This window comes from Salmo trutta, chromosome 39 (genome assembly GCF_901001165.1).
Source record: "Salmo trutta chromosome 39, fSalTru1.1, whole genome shotgun sequence".
In the NCBI taxonomy this organism is placed as follows: Eukaryota; Metazoa; Chordata; class Actinopteri; order Salmoniformes; family Salmonidae; genus Salmo; species Salmo trutta.
Window position 1 is genome coordinate 11,019,894 of NC_042995.1, and position 15,946 is coordinate 11,035,839.

The 15,946-nt window shown below is 45.8% G+C and overlaps 1 protein-coding gene across 1 annotated transcript in view; it reads right to left on the minus strand.

Moving 5' to 3' along the window:
* Positions 1 to 6,330: 6,330 nt before the first annotated feature.
* tmem255b (transmembrane protein 255B) overlaps positions 6,331 to 15,946 on the minus strand; it is a 19,758-nt gene continuing 10,142 nt past the window's right edge. Inside the window, exons 4-9 of the mRNA XM_029740633.1 lie at positions 15,842 to 15,931; positions 9,963 to 10,043; positions 8,273 to 8,358; positions 7,894 to 8,053; positions 7,385 to 7,531; positions 6,331 to 6,590 (exon numbers count right to left, since the gene is read on the minus strand). Coding sequence (XP_029596493.1) covers positions 6,345 to 6,590; positions 7,385 to 7,531; positions 7,894 to 8,053; positions 8,273 to 8,358; positions 9,963 to 10,043; positions 15,842 to 15,931 — 810 coding nt within the window. The 3' untranslated portion in view covers positions 6,331 to 6,344. The remainder of the gene's footprint in view (positions 6,591 to 7,384; positions 7,532 to 7,893; positions 8,054 to 8,272; positions 8,359 to 9,962; positions 10,044 to 15,841; positions 15,932 to 15,946) is intronic.

Below are 15,946 nucleotides of genomic sequence, written 5' to 3' on the forward strand. Positions count from 1 at the left end.
ATAGCGGGGTGAACAGGCAGTGGCTCGGGTGGTTGTTGTTGATCTTTTTGGCCTTCCTGTGACATCGGGTGCTGTAGGTGTCCTGGAGGGCAGGTAGTTTGCCCCCGGTGATGCGTTGTGCAGACCTCACTACCCTCTGGAGAGCATTACGGTTGTGGGCGGAGCAGTTGCCGTACCAGGCGGTGATACAGCTCGACAGGATGCTTTCGAGTGTGCATCTGTAAAAGTTTGTGTGTTTTAGGTGACAAGCCAAATTTCTTCAGCCTCCTGAGGTTGAAGAGGCGCTGTTGCGCCTTCTTCACCACACTGTCTGTGGGTGGACCATTTCAGTTTGTCTGTGATGTGTACACCGAGGAACTTAAAATGTTCCACCTTCTCCACTACTGTCCCGTCAATGTAGACAGGGGGCTGCCCTCTCTGCTGTTTCCTGAGGTCCACGATCATCTCCTTTGTTTTGTTGACGTTGAGTGAGAGGTTGTTTTCCTGATACCAGGAAAAGGTCCTCACCTCCTCCCTGTAGGCTGTCTCGTCGTTGTTGGTAATCAAGCCTACCACTGGAGTGTCGTCTGCAAACTTGATAATTGAGTTGGAGGCGTGCACCCTTGTGGTGCCCCAGTGTTGAGGATCAGTGGGGTGGAGGTGTTGTTTCCTACCCTCACCACCTGGGGGCGGCCCGTCAGAAAGTCCAGGACCCAGTTACACAGGGGGTCAAGACCCAGGGTCTCAAGCTTAATGACGAGTTTGGAGGGTACTATGCAGAGCTGTAGTCAATGAACAGCATTCTTACATAGCTATTCCTCTTGTCCAGATGGGATAGACAGTCTGTGGACCTATTGGGGCGGTAAGAAAATTGAAGTGGGTCTAGGGTATCATGTAGGGTGGAGGTGATATGATCCTTGACTAGTCTCTCAAAGCACTTCATGATGACAGAAGTGAGTGCTTCGGGACGGTAGTCATTTAGTTCAGTTACCTTAGCTTTCTTGGGAACAGGAACAATGGTGGCCATCTTGAAGCATGTGGGCACAGCAGACTGGGATAGGGATTGATTGAATATGTCCGCAAACACATCAGCCAGCTGGTCTGCGCATGCTCTAGTGACGCGGCCGGGGATGCCGTCTGGGCCGGCAGCCTTAACACGTTTAATGTTTTACTCATGTTGGCCACGGTGAAGGAGAGCCCACAGACTTTGATAGCGGGCCGTGTCAGTGGCACTGTATTGTCCTCAAAGCGAGCAAAGAAGTTTAGTTTAGTTTATCTGGAAGCAAGACATCGGTGTCTGCGACGGGGCTGGTTTTCGTTTTGTAATCCGTGATTAACTGTAGACCCTGCCACATACGTCTCGTGTTTGAGCCGTTGAATTGCGACTACTTTGTCTCTATACTGACGCTTTGCTTGTTTGATTGCCTTGCGGAGGAAATAGCTACACTGTTTGTATTCAATTATGTTTCCAGTTGCCTTGCCATGATTAAAAGCGGTGGTTTGCGCTTTCAGTTTTGCACGAATGCTGCCATCAATCCACGGTTTCTGGTTAGGGAAGGTTTTAATAGTTACAGTGGGTACAACATCACCGATGCACTTGCTAATAAACTCACCCACCGAGTCAGCGTATACATCAATATTATTGTCTGAGGCTACCCGGAACTTGATCGAAGCAATCTTGAAGCATGGAATCTGATTGGTCAGACTAGCATTGGATAGACCTGAGCACGGGCGTTTCCTGTTTTAGTTTCTGTCTATAGGCTGAGAGCAACAAAATGGAGTCATGGTCAGATTTGCTGAAGGGAGGGCGGGGGAGGGCTTTGTATGCATTGTGGAAGTTAGGGTAGCAATTGTCCAGAATGTTACCAGCCCGTGTCACGCATTCGATATGCTGATAGAATTTAGGGAGCCTTGTGGCATCATGGTCAAATTGCTACAAAGAAACCAATACTAAAGGACACCAATAAGAAGAAGAGACTTGCTTGGGCCAAGACACACGAGCAATGGACATTAGACCGGTGGAAATCTGTCCTTTGGTCTGATGAGTGAAAATGTTAGATTTTTGGTTCCAACCACTGTGTCTTTGTGAGACGCAGAGTAGGTGAACGAATGATCTCCGCATTTGTGGTTCCCACCGTGAAGCATGGAGGAGGAGGTGTGATGGTGTGGGGGTGCTTTGCCGGTGAACTGTCTGTGATTTATTTAGAATTCAAGGCACACTTAACCAGCATGGCTACCACAGCATTCTGCAGTGATACGCCATCCCATCTGGTTTGCGCTTAATGAGACTATCATTTGTTTTTCAACAGGACAATGACCCAACACACCTCCAGGCTGTGTAAGGGCTATTTGACCAAGAAGGAAAGTGATGGAGTGCTGCATCAGATGACCTGGCCTCCACAATCACCCGACCTCAACCCAATTGAGATGGTTTGGGATGAGTTGGACCACAGTGTGAGGGAAAAGCAGCCAACAAGTGCTCAGCATATATGGGAACTCTTTCAAGACTGTTAGAAAAGTATTCCAGGTGAAGCTGGTTGAGAGAATACCAAGCGTGTGCAAAGCTGTCTTGGCAAAGGGTGGCTACTTTGAAGAATCTAAACTATATTTAGATTTGTTTAACACTTTTTTGGTTACTACATGATTACATATGCGTTATTCCATAGTTTTGATTACTTCACTATTATTCTACAATGTAGAAAATAATAAGAAATTAAGAAAAACCCGGGAATGAGTAGGTGTGTCCAAACTTTTGACTGGTACTGTATATGCACTTTATAAACTATATATGAAGATATAACAAGACTGATAATAACCATCATAGGAGATACAGTATGTCTCAGTTACTGGGATCACCAGTCTGGTGGTATATTATATCATAGGAGATACAGTATGTCTCAGTTACTGGGATCACCAGTCTGGTGGTATATTATAACATAGGAGATACAGTATGTCTATCAGTTACTGGGATCACCAGTCTGGTGGTATATTATAACATAGGAGATACAGTATGTCTATCAGTTACTGGGATCACCAGTCTGGTGGTATATTATAACATAGGAGATACAGTATGTCTATCAGTTACTGGGATCACCAGTCTGGTGGTATATTATATCATAGGAGATACAGTATGTCTATCAGTTACTGGGATCACCAGTCTGGTGGTATATTATAACATAGGAGATACAGTATGTCTATCAGTTACTGGGATCACCAGTCTGGTGGTATATTATAACATAGGAGATACAGTATGTCTATCAGTTACTGGGATCACCAGTCTGGTGGTATATTATATCATAGGAGATACAGTATGTAGTTAGACTCTAAAAGCTACTGATTCAGTTTAATAATTGCACATGATGGTTTGATAAATAGTGTCTACAGTCAGCCTGGAAGTCTAGAGACAGAAACTGTTGAAAGGTAAATATATATATGATATCCACGATAAAGGCAATAGGTCAATAAATGATTATTATAACAATGTTATAAGCATTTCAATATTGCTATTAACAGATTGATAAACAACATGCCAAAATACCAAAGTCAACATCATAGCCACGCAGTAGGGTATTTAAAACATGTTCAAACCTGCAGGTGCAGAGTGGGGTAGTTGGGGTCTAACCTGCAGGTGCAGAGTGGGGTAGTTGGGGTCTAACCTGCAGGGGCAGAGTGGGGTAGTTGGGGTCTAACTTACAGGGTCAGAGTGGGGTAGTTGGGGGTCTAACCTACAGGGGCAGAGTGGGGTAGTTGGGGTCTAACCTACAGGGGCAGAGTGGGGTAGTTGGGGTCTAACCTGCAGGGGCAGAGTGGGGTAGTTGGGGTCTAACCTACAGGGGCAGAGTGGGGTAGTTGGGGTCTAACCTGCAGGGGCAGAGTGGGGTAGTTGGGGTCTAACCTGCAGGGGCAGAGTGGGGTAGTTGGGGGTCTAACCTACAGGGGCAGAGTGGGGTAGTTGGGGGTCTAACCTACAGGGGCAGAGTGGGGTAGTTGGGGTCTAACCTGCAGGGCAGAGTGGGGTAGTTGGGGTCTAACCTGCACTACATTAATAGATGATTATTAAAGTCCAGAGGCCTTCTCTCTGTCATGGCTTATCTGTCTGTGAGGTGGCTTCTGCTACATTCTCTGGCCTGGTCCAAAAACACGCCCTAGCACCTTCTCCTAGCCCCTTATCTCCTAGCCCATAATCTCTTAGTCCCTTCTAGTTCTTACCTCGTTGTTGTGTGGAGTTCTGGAGGAATCTGATAGCTGGGTAAGAAGCAATGATTGGAAGGGTATATGGAAGCCATATCTGATTGATTGGAAGGGTAAATGGAAGCCATATCTGATTGATTGGAAGGGTATATAGAAGCCATATCTGATTGATTGGAAGGGTATATAGAAGCCATATCTGATTGATTGGAAGGGTAAATGGAAGCCATATCTGATGGATTGGAAGGGTATATAGAAGCCATATCTGATTGATTGGCAGGGTATATAGAAGCCATATCTGATTGATTGGAAGGGTAAATGGAAGCCATATCTGATTGATTGGAAGGGTATATAGAAGCCATATCTGATTGATTGGAAGGGTAAATGGAAGCCATATCTGATTGATTGGAAGGGTATTTAGAAGCCATATCTGATTGATTGGAAGGGTAAATGGAAGCCATATCTGATTGATTGGAAGGGTAAATGGAAGCCATATCTGATTGATTGGAAGGGTATATAGAAGCCATATCTGATGGATTGGAAGGGTAAATGGAAGCCATATCTGATGGATTGGAAGGGTATATAGAAGCCATATCTGATTGATTGGAAGGGTAAATGGAAGCCATATCTGATGGATTGGAAGGGTAAATGGAAGCCATATCTGATGGATTGGAAGGGTAAATGGAAGCCATATCTGATTGATTGGCAGGGTATATAGAAGCCATATCTGATTGATTGGAAGGGTAAATGGAAGCCATATCTGATTGATTGGAAGGGTATATAGAAGCCATATCTGATTGATTGGAAGGGTAAATGGAAGCCATATCTGATTGATTGGAAGGGTATATAGAAGCCATATCTGATGGATTGGAAGGGTAAATGAAAGCCATATCTGATTGATTGGAAGGGTAAATGGAAGCCATATCTGATGGATTGGAAGGGTATATAGAAGCCATATCTGATTGATTGGAAGGGTAAATGGAAGCCATATCTGATTGATTGGAAGGGTAAATGGAAGCCATATCTGATTGATTGGAAGGGTATATAGAAGCAATATCTGATTGATTGGAAGGGTATATAGAAGCCATATCTGATGGATTGGAAGGGTAAATGGAAGCCATATCTGATTGATTGGAAGGGTATATAGAAGCGATATCTGATGGATTGGAAGGGTAAATGGAAGCCATATCTGATGGATTGGAAGGGTATATAGAAGCCATATCTGATTGATTGGAAGGGTAAATGGAAGCCATATCTGATTGATTGGAAGGGTATATAGAAGCCATATCTGATTGATTGGAAGGGTATATAGAAGCCATATCTGATTGATTGGAAGGGTAAATGGAAGCCATATCTGATTGATTGGAAGGGTATATAGAAGCGATATCTGATGGATTGGAAGGGTAAATGGAAGCCATATCTGATGGATTGGAAGGGTATATAGAAGCCATCACACCATCTGGTTCCTCCAGGTCTGTGCTGACTGCTAACCAGGTGAGAGAGGCTAGGGGCTGTTTCTGGACCTCTTCCCATTGAAATTATCCTCAATAAATGTTGTTCAATTGGTAGTATGCAAGTTTGTCTTCTTCAAATCCCTCTAATCTAATTGCAACAGTCAAAGTAATCAGATTACATTACTGAGTTTGAATAATCCAATAATTACAATTTTGGACAGGTACATTTTAAAAGTGACCTACCCAATCCTGCTTGTGCTACATTCTCTGGCCTAGTCCAGAAACAAGACCTAGTCCCTTATCCTAGTCCCTTGTCTCCTAGGCCAATGTATCCTAGTCCCTTTTCCCCTAGCCCCATGTCTCCTAGTCCCTTTTCCTAGTCCCTTATCCTTGTCCCTTGTCTCCTAGCCCAATGTATCCTAGTCCCTTTTTCTCTAGCCCCATGTCTCCTAGTCCCTTGTCTCCTAGTCCCTTTTATTCCCTAACTCGTTGTTGTGTGCAGATCTAAAGGAATCACATAGCTGGGCGTAAGAAGCAATTATTGGAAGGATATTGTTATATGGAAGCCATATCTGATTGATTGAAAGGATATATGGAAGCTGTCACACCTAGCTGATTCCTTCATGTCTGTGCTGACCAGGTGACAGAGGCTAGGGGTTGTTTCTGGACATAAGCCTCTCTTACCCTGGCCTAAAGGTCAAAGGCTAAAGGTCAGGTTGGCATTCAGCATGCATAAGGAGGGGGCTTCTCGAAGCCGGAGGGCCCGTAGACGGGGCCAGGGTAGAGGGCAGGGGCGTTGGGCGTTAGCATGTAACCCTGACCAGGGTCCTGGGAGCCAGTCTGGAAGGTGGGCTGGCTGGGGGCCTGGGAGGAAGGCTGGCTCTGGCTCTCCTCTGATGGAGAGGAGGGGGTCAGAGTCATCTCCAGGCTGGGCTGGGGGGTGGAGGGGGCCTGGTAACTGCTGTGGTGCTGAGAAAGACAGAGAGAGAGAAGAGGAGCAAAGAGAGAGACAACAGAGGAGAGAGAGAGAGAGACCGAGGTCGAGAGAGAGAAAGAGAGAAGAGAGCGAGGAGAGAGAGGAGAGAGACAACAGAGAAGAGACATTCATATCACTGGATGACGAGAAGCTTTGGAAATACTATTGTAGTTGGGGTCTAACCTGCAGGGGCAGAGTGGGGTAGTTGGGGTCTGACCTGCAGGGGCAGAGTGGGGTAGTTGGGGGTCTAACCTACAGGGACAGAGTGGGGTAGTTGGGGTCTAACCTACAGGGGCAGAGTGGGGTAGTTGGGGTCTAACCTGCAGGGGCAGAGTGGGGTAGTTGGGGGTCTAACCTGCAGGGGCAGAGTGGGGTAGTTGGGGTCTAACCTGCAGGGGCAGAGTGGGGTAGTTGGGGTCTAACCTGCAGGGGCAGAGTGGGGTAGTTGGGGTCTAACCTACAGGGGCAGAGTGGGGTAGTTGGGGTCTAACCTGCAGGGGCAGAGTGGGGTAGTTGGGGGTCTAACCTGCAGGGGCAGAGTGGGGTAGTTGGGGGTCTAACCTACAGGGGTAGAGTGGGGTAGTTGGGGGTCTAACCTACAGGTGTAGAGTGGGGTAGTTGGGGGTCTAACCTACAGGTGCAGAGTGGGGTAGTTGGGGGTAGTTGGGGTCTAACCTACAGGGGCAGAGTGGGGTAGTTGGGGTCTAACCTACAGGGGCAGAGTGGGGTAGTTGGGGGTAGTTGGGGTCTAACCTACAGGGGCAGAGTGGGGTAGTTGGGGTCTAACCTGCAGGGGCAGAGTGGGGTAGTTGGGGTAGGCAGGCAGGGCCTGTCCGTTGGGGCAGAAGCCAGCGTAGGTCACCACGTGCTGGGTGGGGTTATACATGATGTGGGAAGGTGGGGCAGGACTGGGGGACATCTGGGGAGCAGGAGCCTGAGATGGAGGGAGACAGAAGGAGGAAAGGGAAGGGGGGAGGGAGGGAGACAGAAGGGGGAGATGGAGAGGAAAGGAAGGAAGGAGGGAGGGAGAGAGAGGAAGTGGAAGGGAGAGAAGGAGGAGAGGGGAGAGGAGAGAAAAAGAGGGGAGGGAAGGAGGGAGAAAGAGAGAAGAATAAATATAGTTAGTGTACACAATAACAAATGAAATAGCTACCTAACAGACGTGTGTTCTAGGTACTGTGTATGCATATTGTGTGTGTGTGGTGTGTGTGTGTGTGTGTGTGTGTGTGTGTGTGTGTGTGTGTGTGTGTGTGTGTGTGTGTGTGTGTGTGTGTGTGTGTGTGTGTGTGCGCCCACCAGGTCCTTGTAAGCCCCCAGTATTGCAGCTGTGATGATTCCCAGGAACAGGCCCATTATGTTGAGCACCACACAGACCCACAGCAGACGATGGAGATGGACCACATCCCAGCAGCTACTCACCCCCGTGAACTCATAGTACTGGGTATGGTAGTCTGGACTGGAGGAGAGAGAGGAGACAGTGAACTCATAGTACTGGGTATGGTAGTCTGGACTGGAGGAGAGAGAGGAGACAGAGTGAACTCATAGTACTGGGAATGGTAGTCTGGACTGGAGGAGAGAGAGGAGACAACAGACAGTCACACACACACCTCCGCGCTTGAACGCAAACACATGAACACACACACACACACACACACACAGAGGTGTTTTTCCTTACCTCTCACAGTTGTACAGGTCACAGCAGTAGCAGGTGTTGCTCTTCATTCTCACTTTACACTCACTGTTGAATGAGCTGCACATCACCTGCAGGCAGACAGGCAGACAGGCAGCACAGACAGCACAGACAGCACAGACGACAAAGAGACAGACAGCACAGACAGACAGACAGACAGACAGACAGACAGACAGACAGACAGACAGCACAGACAGACAGACAGACAGACAGACAGACAGACAGACAGACAGACAGACAGACAGACAGACAGCACAGACAGCACAGACAGCAAAGAGACATTGCTATGGCTGCAAATAACATAATATGTAACTGTCAGTAGATGGTGCCAGAGAGCCCAAGAAAAGCCCCATCCAAAAGCCCCACCCCATCCCTTACAGCTGCAGGTAACCTGTAAAATGGCAATAACCCCTAACTATGTATTATCTCAGACTCTAAAGCTAGATCTACCCCCTCATAACCCCTAACTATGTATTATCTCAGACTCTAAAGCTAGATCTACCCCCCCATAACCCCTAACTATGTATTATCTCAGACTCTAAAGCTAGATCTACCCCCCCATAACCCCTAACTATGTATTATCTCAGACTCTAAAGCTAGATCTACCCCCATAACCCCTAACTATGTATTATCTCAGACTCTAAAGCTAGATCTACCCCCCATAACCCCTAACTATGTATTATCTCAGACTCTAAAGCTAGATCTACCCCCATAACCCCTAACTATGTATTATCTCAGACTCTAAAGCTAGATCTACCCCCCCATAACCCCTAACTATGTATTATCTCAGACTCTAAAGCTAGATCTACCCCCCATAACCCCTAACTATGTATTATCTCAGACTCTAAAGATAGATCTACGTCCCCCATAACCCCTAACTATGTATTATCTCAGACTCTAAAGCTAGATCTACCCCCCCATAACCCCTAACTATGTATTATCTCAGACTCTAAAGCTAGATCTACCCCCCATAACCCCTAACTATGTATTATCTCAGACTCTAAAGATAGATCTACGTCCCCCCATAACCCCTAACTATGTATTATCTCAGACTCTAAAGCTAGATCTACCCCCCCATAACCCCTAACTATGTATTATCTCAGACTCTAAAGCTAGATCTACCCCCCATACCCCCTAACTATGTATTATCTCAGACTCTAAAGCTAGATCTACCCCCATAACACCTAACTATGTATTATCTCAGACTCTAAAGCTAGATCTTCCCCCCATAACCCCTAACTATGTATTATCTCAGACTCTAAAGCTAGATCTACCCCGCCCTAACTATGTATTATCTCAGACTCTAAAGCTAGATATAACCCCATAACCCCTAACTATGTATTATCTCAGACTCTAAAGCTAGATCTACGTCCCCCCTCCACTATTAAAGGAATAGGGTGTTATTTCAGACACAGGCTCAATCTCCATGGTAACACTGAACCCGCTGTACTGAGTGGGAAGGGAAGATCCGCCCCACAACTTTTACTAACTCTGTAAAGACTTCATCTAGCTTTAATGAATTCTGAAAAGCCATAAGCAAGTCATTCAACCATTTTCACACACAGTATACTTAGGAAGGATGTGTGTGCGTGGTGGAGGTGTGTGTGTGTGGAAGAGGTGTGTGTGTGGTGGGGGTGTGTGTGTGGTGGGTGTGGGTGTGTGTGCTCTGATTCACCTCAGTATAATAGTTGTCGTAGGCGTACCCTGATCCACTGGCGTAGAACTCACACCTGTCCTCCAGCAGCGGCCTCCTGTCCTGAGAGAGGAAACAGAGAGGAGATTCAAGTTGAAACTGACAGCATTTTAACAACAGGAAATCTTATTAAAATGTGTTCATATATACAGCCCCAGGAAGAATATGAATCATTTTCTGACAAGCGAGCCATTAGATATGGTCATTTTGACGTTTTCATAAATTCTTGGAATGTTTGGGAATTACATAGAGTAAGGCATATGTGAAAATTCTATAGCAATATATAGTGGGAAAATGGCTGTGCGTTTGGACAATTAATAGACACTGCAGTAAATAAAACCTAATAAAAGACCGGAGTCTACGCAGACTGGTCGGTGCGCTATAGCCAATCAGAGCTACAGTAGTCATACTACAGTAGGCCTTTAGTTTCTGTGTCGGGGGCTAGGATCAGTCTGTTATATCCTCCTTTGGTCGCCTTTCCTTCCAGTTCTCTGCTGCCAATGACTGGGGTGCAAAAGGAGCTGAATGAACTGCAAAAATCTCTGAAGCTGGAGATTCCCATCTCCCTCACTAGCTTTAAGCACCAGCTGTCAGAGCAGCTCACAGATCACTGCACCTGTACATAGCCCATCTGTATACAGCCCATCTATCTACCTCATCCCCATACTGTATTTATTTATTTATTCTGCTCCTTTTGCACCCTAGTATCTCTACTTGCACATTCCATCTTTTGCACATCTACCATTCCAGTGTTTAATTGCCATACTGTAATTACTTTGCCACCATGGCCTATTTATTTTCTTAATTCCCTTATTTTACCTAATTTGCACTCACTGTATATAGACTTTTTGTTTTCTTTTTTTCTTCTGTATTATTGACTGTATGTTTTGTTCATTCCATGTGTAACTCTGTGTTGTATGTGTCTAACTGCTATGCTTTATCTTGGCCAGGTCGCAGTTGCAAATGAGAACTTGTTCTCAACTAGCCTACCTGGTTAAATAAAGGTGAAATAAAATAAATAAAATAAAAATATCTGGAGTATTTCTCCTGTCTTATCTGGTGTCCTGTGTGAATTTAAGTATGCTCCCTCTAACTCTCTCTCTTTTCTCTCTTCTCTCGGCGGACCTGAGCCCTAGGACCATGCCTCACGACTACCTGGCCTGATGACTCCTTGCTGTCCCCAGTCCACCTGGTTGTGCTGCTGCTCCAGTTTCAACTGTTCTGCCTGCGGCTATGGAACCCTGACCTGTTCACCGGACGTGCTACCTTGTCCCGGACCTGCTTTTTTTCGACTCTCTCTCTCTACCGCACCTGCTGTCTCTAACTCTGAATGATCAGCTATGAAAAGCCAAATGTTATTTACTCCTGAGGTGCTGACCTGTTGCACCCTCTACAACCACTGTGATTATTATTATTTGACCCTGCTGGTCATCTATGAACGTTTGAACATATTGGCTATGTACTGTTATAATCTCCACCTGGCACAGCCAGAAGAGGACTGGCCACCGTTCATAGCCTGGTTCCTCTCTAGGTTTCTTCCAAGGTTCCTGCCTTTCTAGGGAGTTTTTCCTAGCCACCGTGCTTCTACACCTGCATTGCTTGCTGTTTGGGGTTTTAGGCTGGATTTCTGTATAGCAATTTGTGACATTGGCTGATGTAAATAAGGTATCTGTTTTTTATTTTCAATAAATTTGAATAAAATATCTAAACATGTTTCGCTTTGTCATTATGGGGTATTGTGTGTAGATTGCTGAGGATTTGTTTTTATTTAATACATTTTAGAATAAGGCTGTAATGTAACAAAATGTGGAAAATGTCAAGGGGTCTGAATACTTTCTGAAGGGACTGGAGGTGTATTTTGTGGCTTTTTGCGAATGCATTCTAATAATCTAAAGTGGCGCTGTTGCAACTGATAGCAGGTCCAACTGCCTGTAAACACACAGTCCAGTTCATAGTGAATGATGGCAGGCCAACTGCCTGTAAACACACAGTCCAGTTCATAGTGAATGATGACAGGTCCTACTGCCTCTAAACACACAGTCCAGTTCATAGTGAATGATGGCAGGTCCTACTGCCTGTAAACACACAGTCCAGTTCATAGTGAATGATGGCAGGTCCTACTGCCTGTAAACACACAGTCCAGTTCATAGTGAATGATGGCAGGCCAACTGCCTGTAAACACACAGTCCAGTTCATAGTGAATGATGACAGGTCCTACTGCCTGTAAACACACAGTCCAGTTCATAGTGAATGATGACAGGTCCTACTGCCTGTAAACACACAGTCCAGTTCATAGTGAATGATGGCAGGTCCTACTGCCTGTAAACACACAGTCCAGTTCATAGTGAATGATGACAGGTCCTACTGCCTGTAAACACACATTCCAGTTCATAGTGAATGATGACAGGTCCTACTGCCTGTAAACACACAGTCCAGTTCATAGTGAATGATGGCAGGTCCTACTGCCTGTAAACACACATTCCAGTTCATAGTGAATGATGGCAGGCCAACTGCCTGTAAACACACAGTCCAGTTCATAGTGAATGATGACAGGTCCTACTGCCTGTAAACACACAGTCCAGTTCATAGTGAATGATGACAGGTCCTACTGCCTGTAAACACACAGTCCAGTTCATAGTGAATGATGACAGGTCCTACTGCCTGTAAACACACAGTCCAGTTCATAGTGAATGATGACAGGTCCTACTGCCTGTAAACACACAGTCCAGTTCATAGTGAATGATGGCAGGCCCTTTATTTTTTATTTTTCTCCCCAATTTCGTAGGATCCAATTGGTAGTTACAGTCTTGTCTCATCGCTGCAACCATACGGACTCGGGAGAGGCAAAGGTCGAGAGCCGTGCGTCCTCGAAACACAACCCAACCAAGCCTCACTGCTTATTGAAACAATGCCCACTTAACCCGGAAGCCAGCCGCACCAATGTGTCGGAGGAAACACCGTACACCTGGCGACCATGTCAGCGTGCACTGTACCCAGCCCGCCACAGGAGTTGCTAGTGCGCGATGGGTCAAGGACATCCCTGCTGGCCAAACCATCCCCGAACCCGGACGACGCTGGGCCAATTTTGCGCCACCCCATGTGTCTCCCGGTCGCAGCCGGCTATGACAGAGCCTGGACTCGAACCCAGAATCTCTAGTGGCACAGCTAGCACTGCGATGCAGTGCCTTAGACCACTGCGCCACTCAGGACGCCCTGGCCGGCCCTTGTGGCAAATGGCTTGTTTGCATAAATCAATTAATCAATCAATGACATTTATTTATAAAGCCCTTTTTACATAAGTATTCAGACCCTTTGCTGTGAGACTCGAAATTGAGCTCAGGTGCATCCTGTTTCCATTGATCATCCTTGAGATGTTTCTACAATTGATTGGAGTCCACCTGTGGTAAATTCAATTGAGCAATCGGTGAAGAAGGGTCTTGGTCAGGGAGGTAACTAAGAACCCAATGGTCACTCTGACAGAGCTCTAAAGTTCCTCTGTGGAGATGGGAGAACCTTCCAGAAGGACAACCATCTCTGTAGCGCTCCACCAATCAGGTCTTTATGGTAGAGTGACCAGACAGAAGCCACTCCTCAGTAGAAGGCACATGACAGCCCGCTTGATGTTTGCCAAAAGGCACCCAAAGACTCTCAGACCATGAGAAACAAGATTCCCTGGTCTGATGAAACCAAGATGATTGAATGACAAGCGTCACGTTTGGAGGAAACCTGGCACCATCCCTACGGTGAAGCATGGTGGTGGCAGCATCATGCTGTGGGGATGTTTTTTAGCGGCAGGGACTGGGAGATTAGTCAGGATCAAGGCAAAGATGAACGAAGCAAAGTACAGAGAGAGATCCTTGATGAAAACCTGCTCCAGAGCACTCAGGACCTCAGACTGGGGTGAAGATTCACCTTCCAACAGGACAACGATCCTAAGCACACAGCCAAGAGAATGCAGGAGTGGCTTCGGGACAAGTCTCTGAATGTCCTTGAGCGGCCCAGCCAGAGCCCGAACTTGAACCCGATCTAACATCTCTGGAGAGACCTGAAAATAGCTGTGCAGCGACGCTCCCCATCCAACCTGACAGAGCTTGAGAGGATCTGCAGAGAAGAATGGGAGAAACTCCCCAAATACAGGTGTGCCAAGCTTGTAGCGTTATACCCAAGAAGACTCAAGGCTGTAATCACTGCCAAATGTGCTTCAACAAAATAATGACTTAATGGTTTGAATACTTATGTAAATGTGAAATTTCTGTTTTTTTATTTTTATAAATTAGCAAACATTTTGGGGTATAGTGTGTAGATTGATTATATATTTTTTTCCCCCTCATTTTAGAATAAGGCTGTAACCTAACAAAATGTCAAAAATGTCAAGGTGTCTGAATACTTTCCGAAGGCACTGTAAATGGATTTCTGAAAATATGTCGATACCACAGGAGTGCTCTTCCATTTGGGAACTTTACAGTCCTATTGATCAAACAACCATGAAAAGGTAGGCTCTCTCTCCCTCAGTTATGGACATCAACAACAAGATCAACAACTAATGCTAGCCTGAACAAGATGAGCTAAAATCTAACAAAGGAACATTAGATAAACCCTCTCAAACTGTTTCAGCTAGTTGGCCATCAAAATTGCACTGATAAACGGTGTGGAATTGTAGCCTACTCGTCCTTCTGCAGAGCTGGTTAGGCTGTTTACATGTTATCCAGAGTGTTCTTGACTAACTATGACTTTTTTTTACCTACGTTTACTGACACCGGTCATATTCAGCGGGTGTTGAGCTTTTGTAAATGAACCAGTTATTCTGTGCCCTGGCACACAGACAAGAGTGCTCTGAAATCGGAGGAGATAGCCGGTGAATTTGCAAACGCAAGAGACATGCTAGCTTGATAACAGTCGTTCATGTTCTTACTAGCTAACTAAATGACACTTAGCATCTCTAACTGTGTAGCCACCGAGAAACAATACGAGGGAAAAATTCAGTCACTCCTCCAATGACATGACATCCTCCTAGCAGCTAGCTAGCTAACGTTAGGCTCTGTGTTTTTATCTTGCTACATAAATAGATACGCTAGCCTCTTAGCCACGTTATGACTGACTTGTGATCATTGCCCTTGCTAGTTTGATTGTATTGACATCCCCAGCCTTAGTTACATTCGTCCGTTTTTGTTAAAAATATTCCCTCATTGAAACTGAAACAGTGCATCGCGAATGGAGGCAGCAAATAATGTACCAGGCCAGCTGTGATTTGCAACCTGATAGCAGTATTTTTTGGAGTATTAAAAAATGTATTGGTGAATTATATGAATCATGCATTGAACTGCATCCATCTATTCTACCAACAATGTCTTAGTGTACGTCATGGAATGTTGAGTCACATAGAACCTACTTTTAAAAACTCTTATAAAGTTGGTTTGTAGCATAAACGGGGAATTTAATATTTTTGACTGATAATATGAGTGTCTGTTTGTTTCATATCTGCAAAGTAGTTAAAACACTGTCAGTTCCACTTTAAGGCTGTGTTAAAAGTAGTGCACTATCTGGGGAAAAAGGGGCTGTTTGGGAGGCAACCTAGCATTCTGTAGCTTGTCTTGTCTCAGAGTGAGGGGATGTTAGTGTTATTATGGGATGTTCAATCAGTCTTAATTGGGCTGTCAGACCAGAGCACCCACAATGCCGGGCAGGGCGAGTGCTGAGATAGATTGGTCTGATTTGACTGTTGCTACGTGAGTAACGACAGAGCGGTGACGGGGACAGTTGGCCACGGTTTAATTTCCGGAGTCAGCCTGAGCAGAGGGTGTGTGTGTGTGTGTGTGTGTGCGCGCGTGTGCGTGTGTGTGTGTGTGCGCGTGTGTACTGACTATGAACTCAGCCGCGATGATTCCGTCCACGATGGCACAGAAGAAGGAAGCGATGACTCCCATACTGATGAAGATGATGGCTGCCATGAGCTGCAGGAGGAAGAG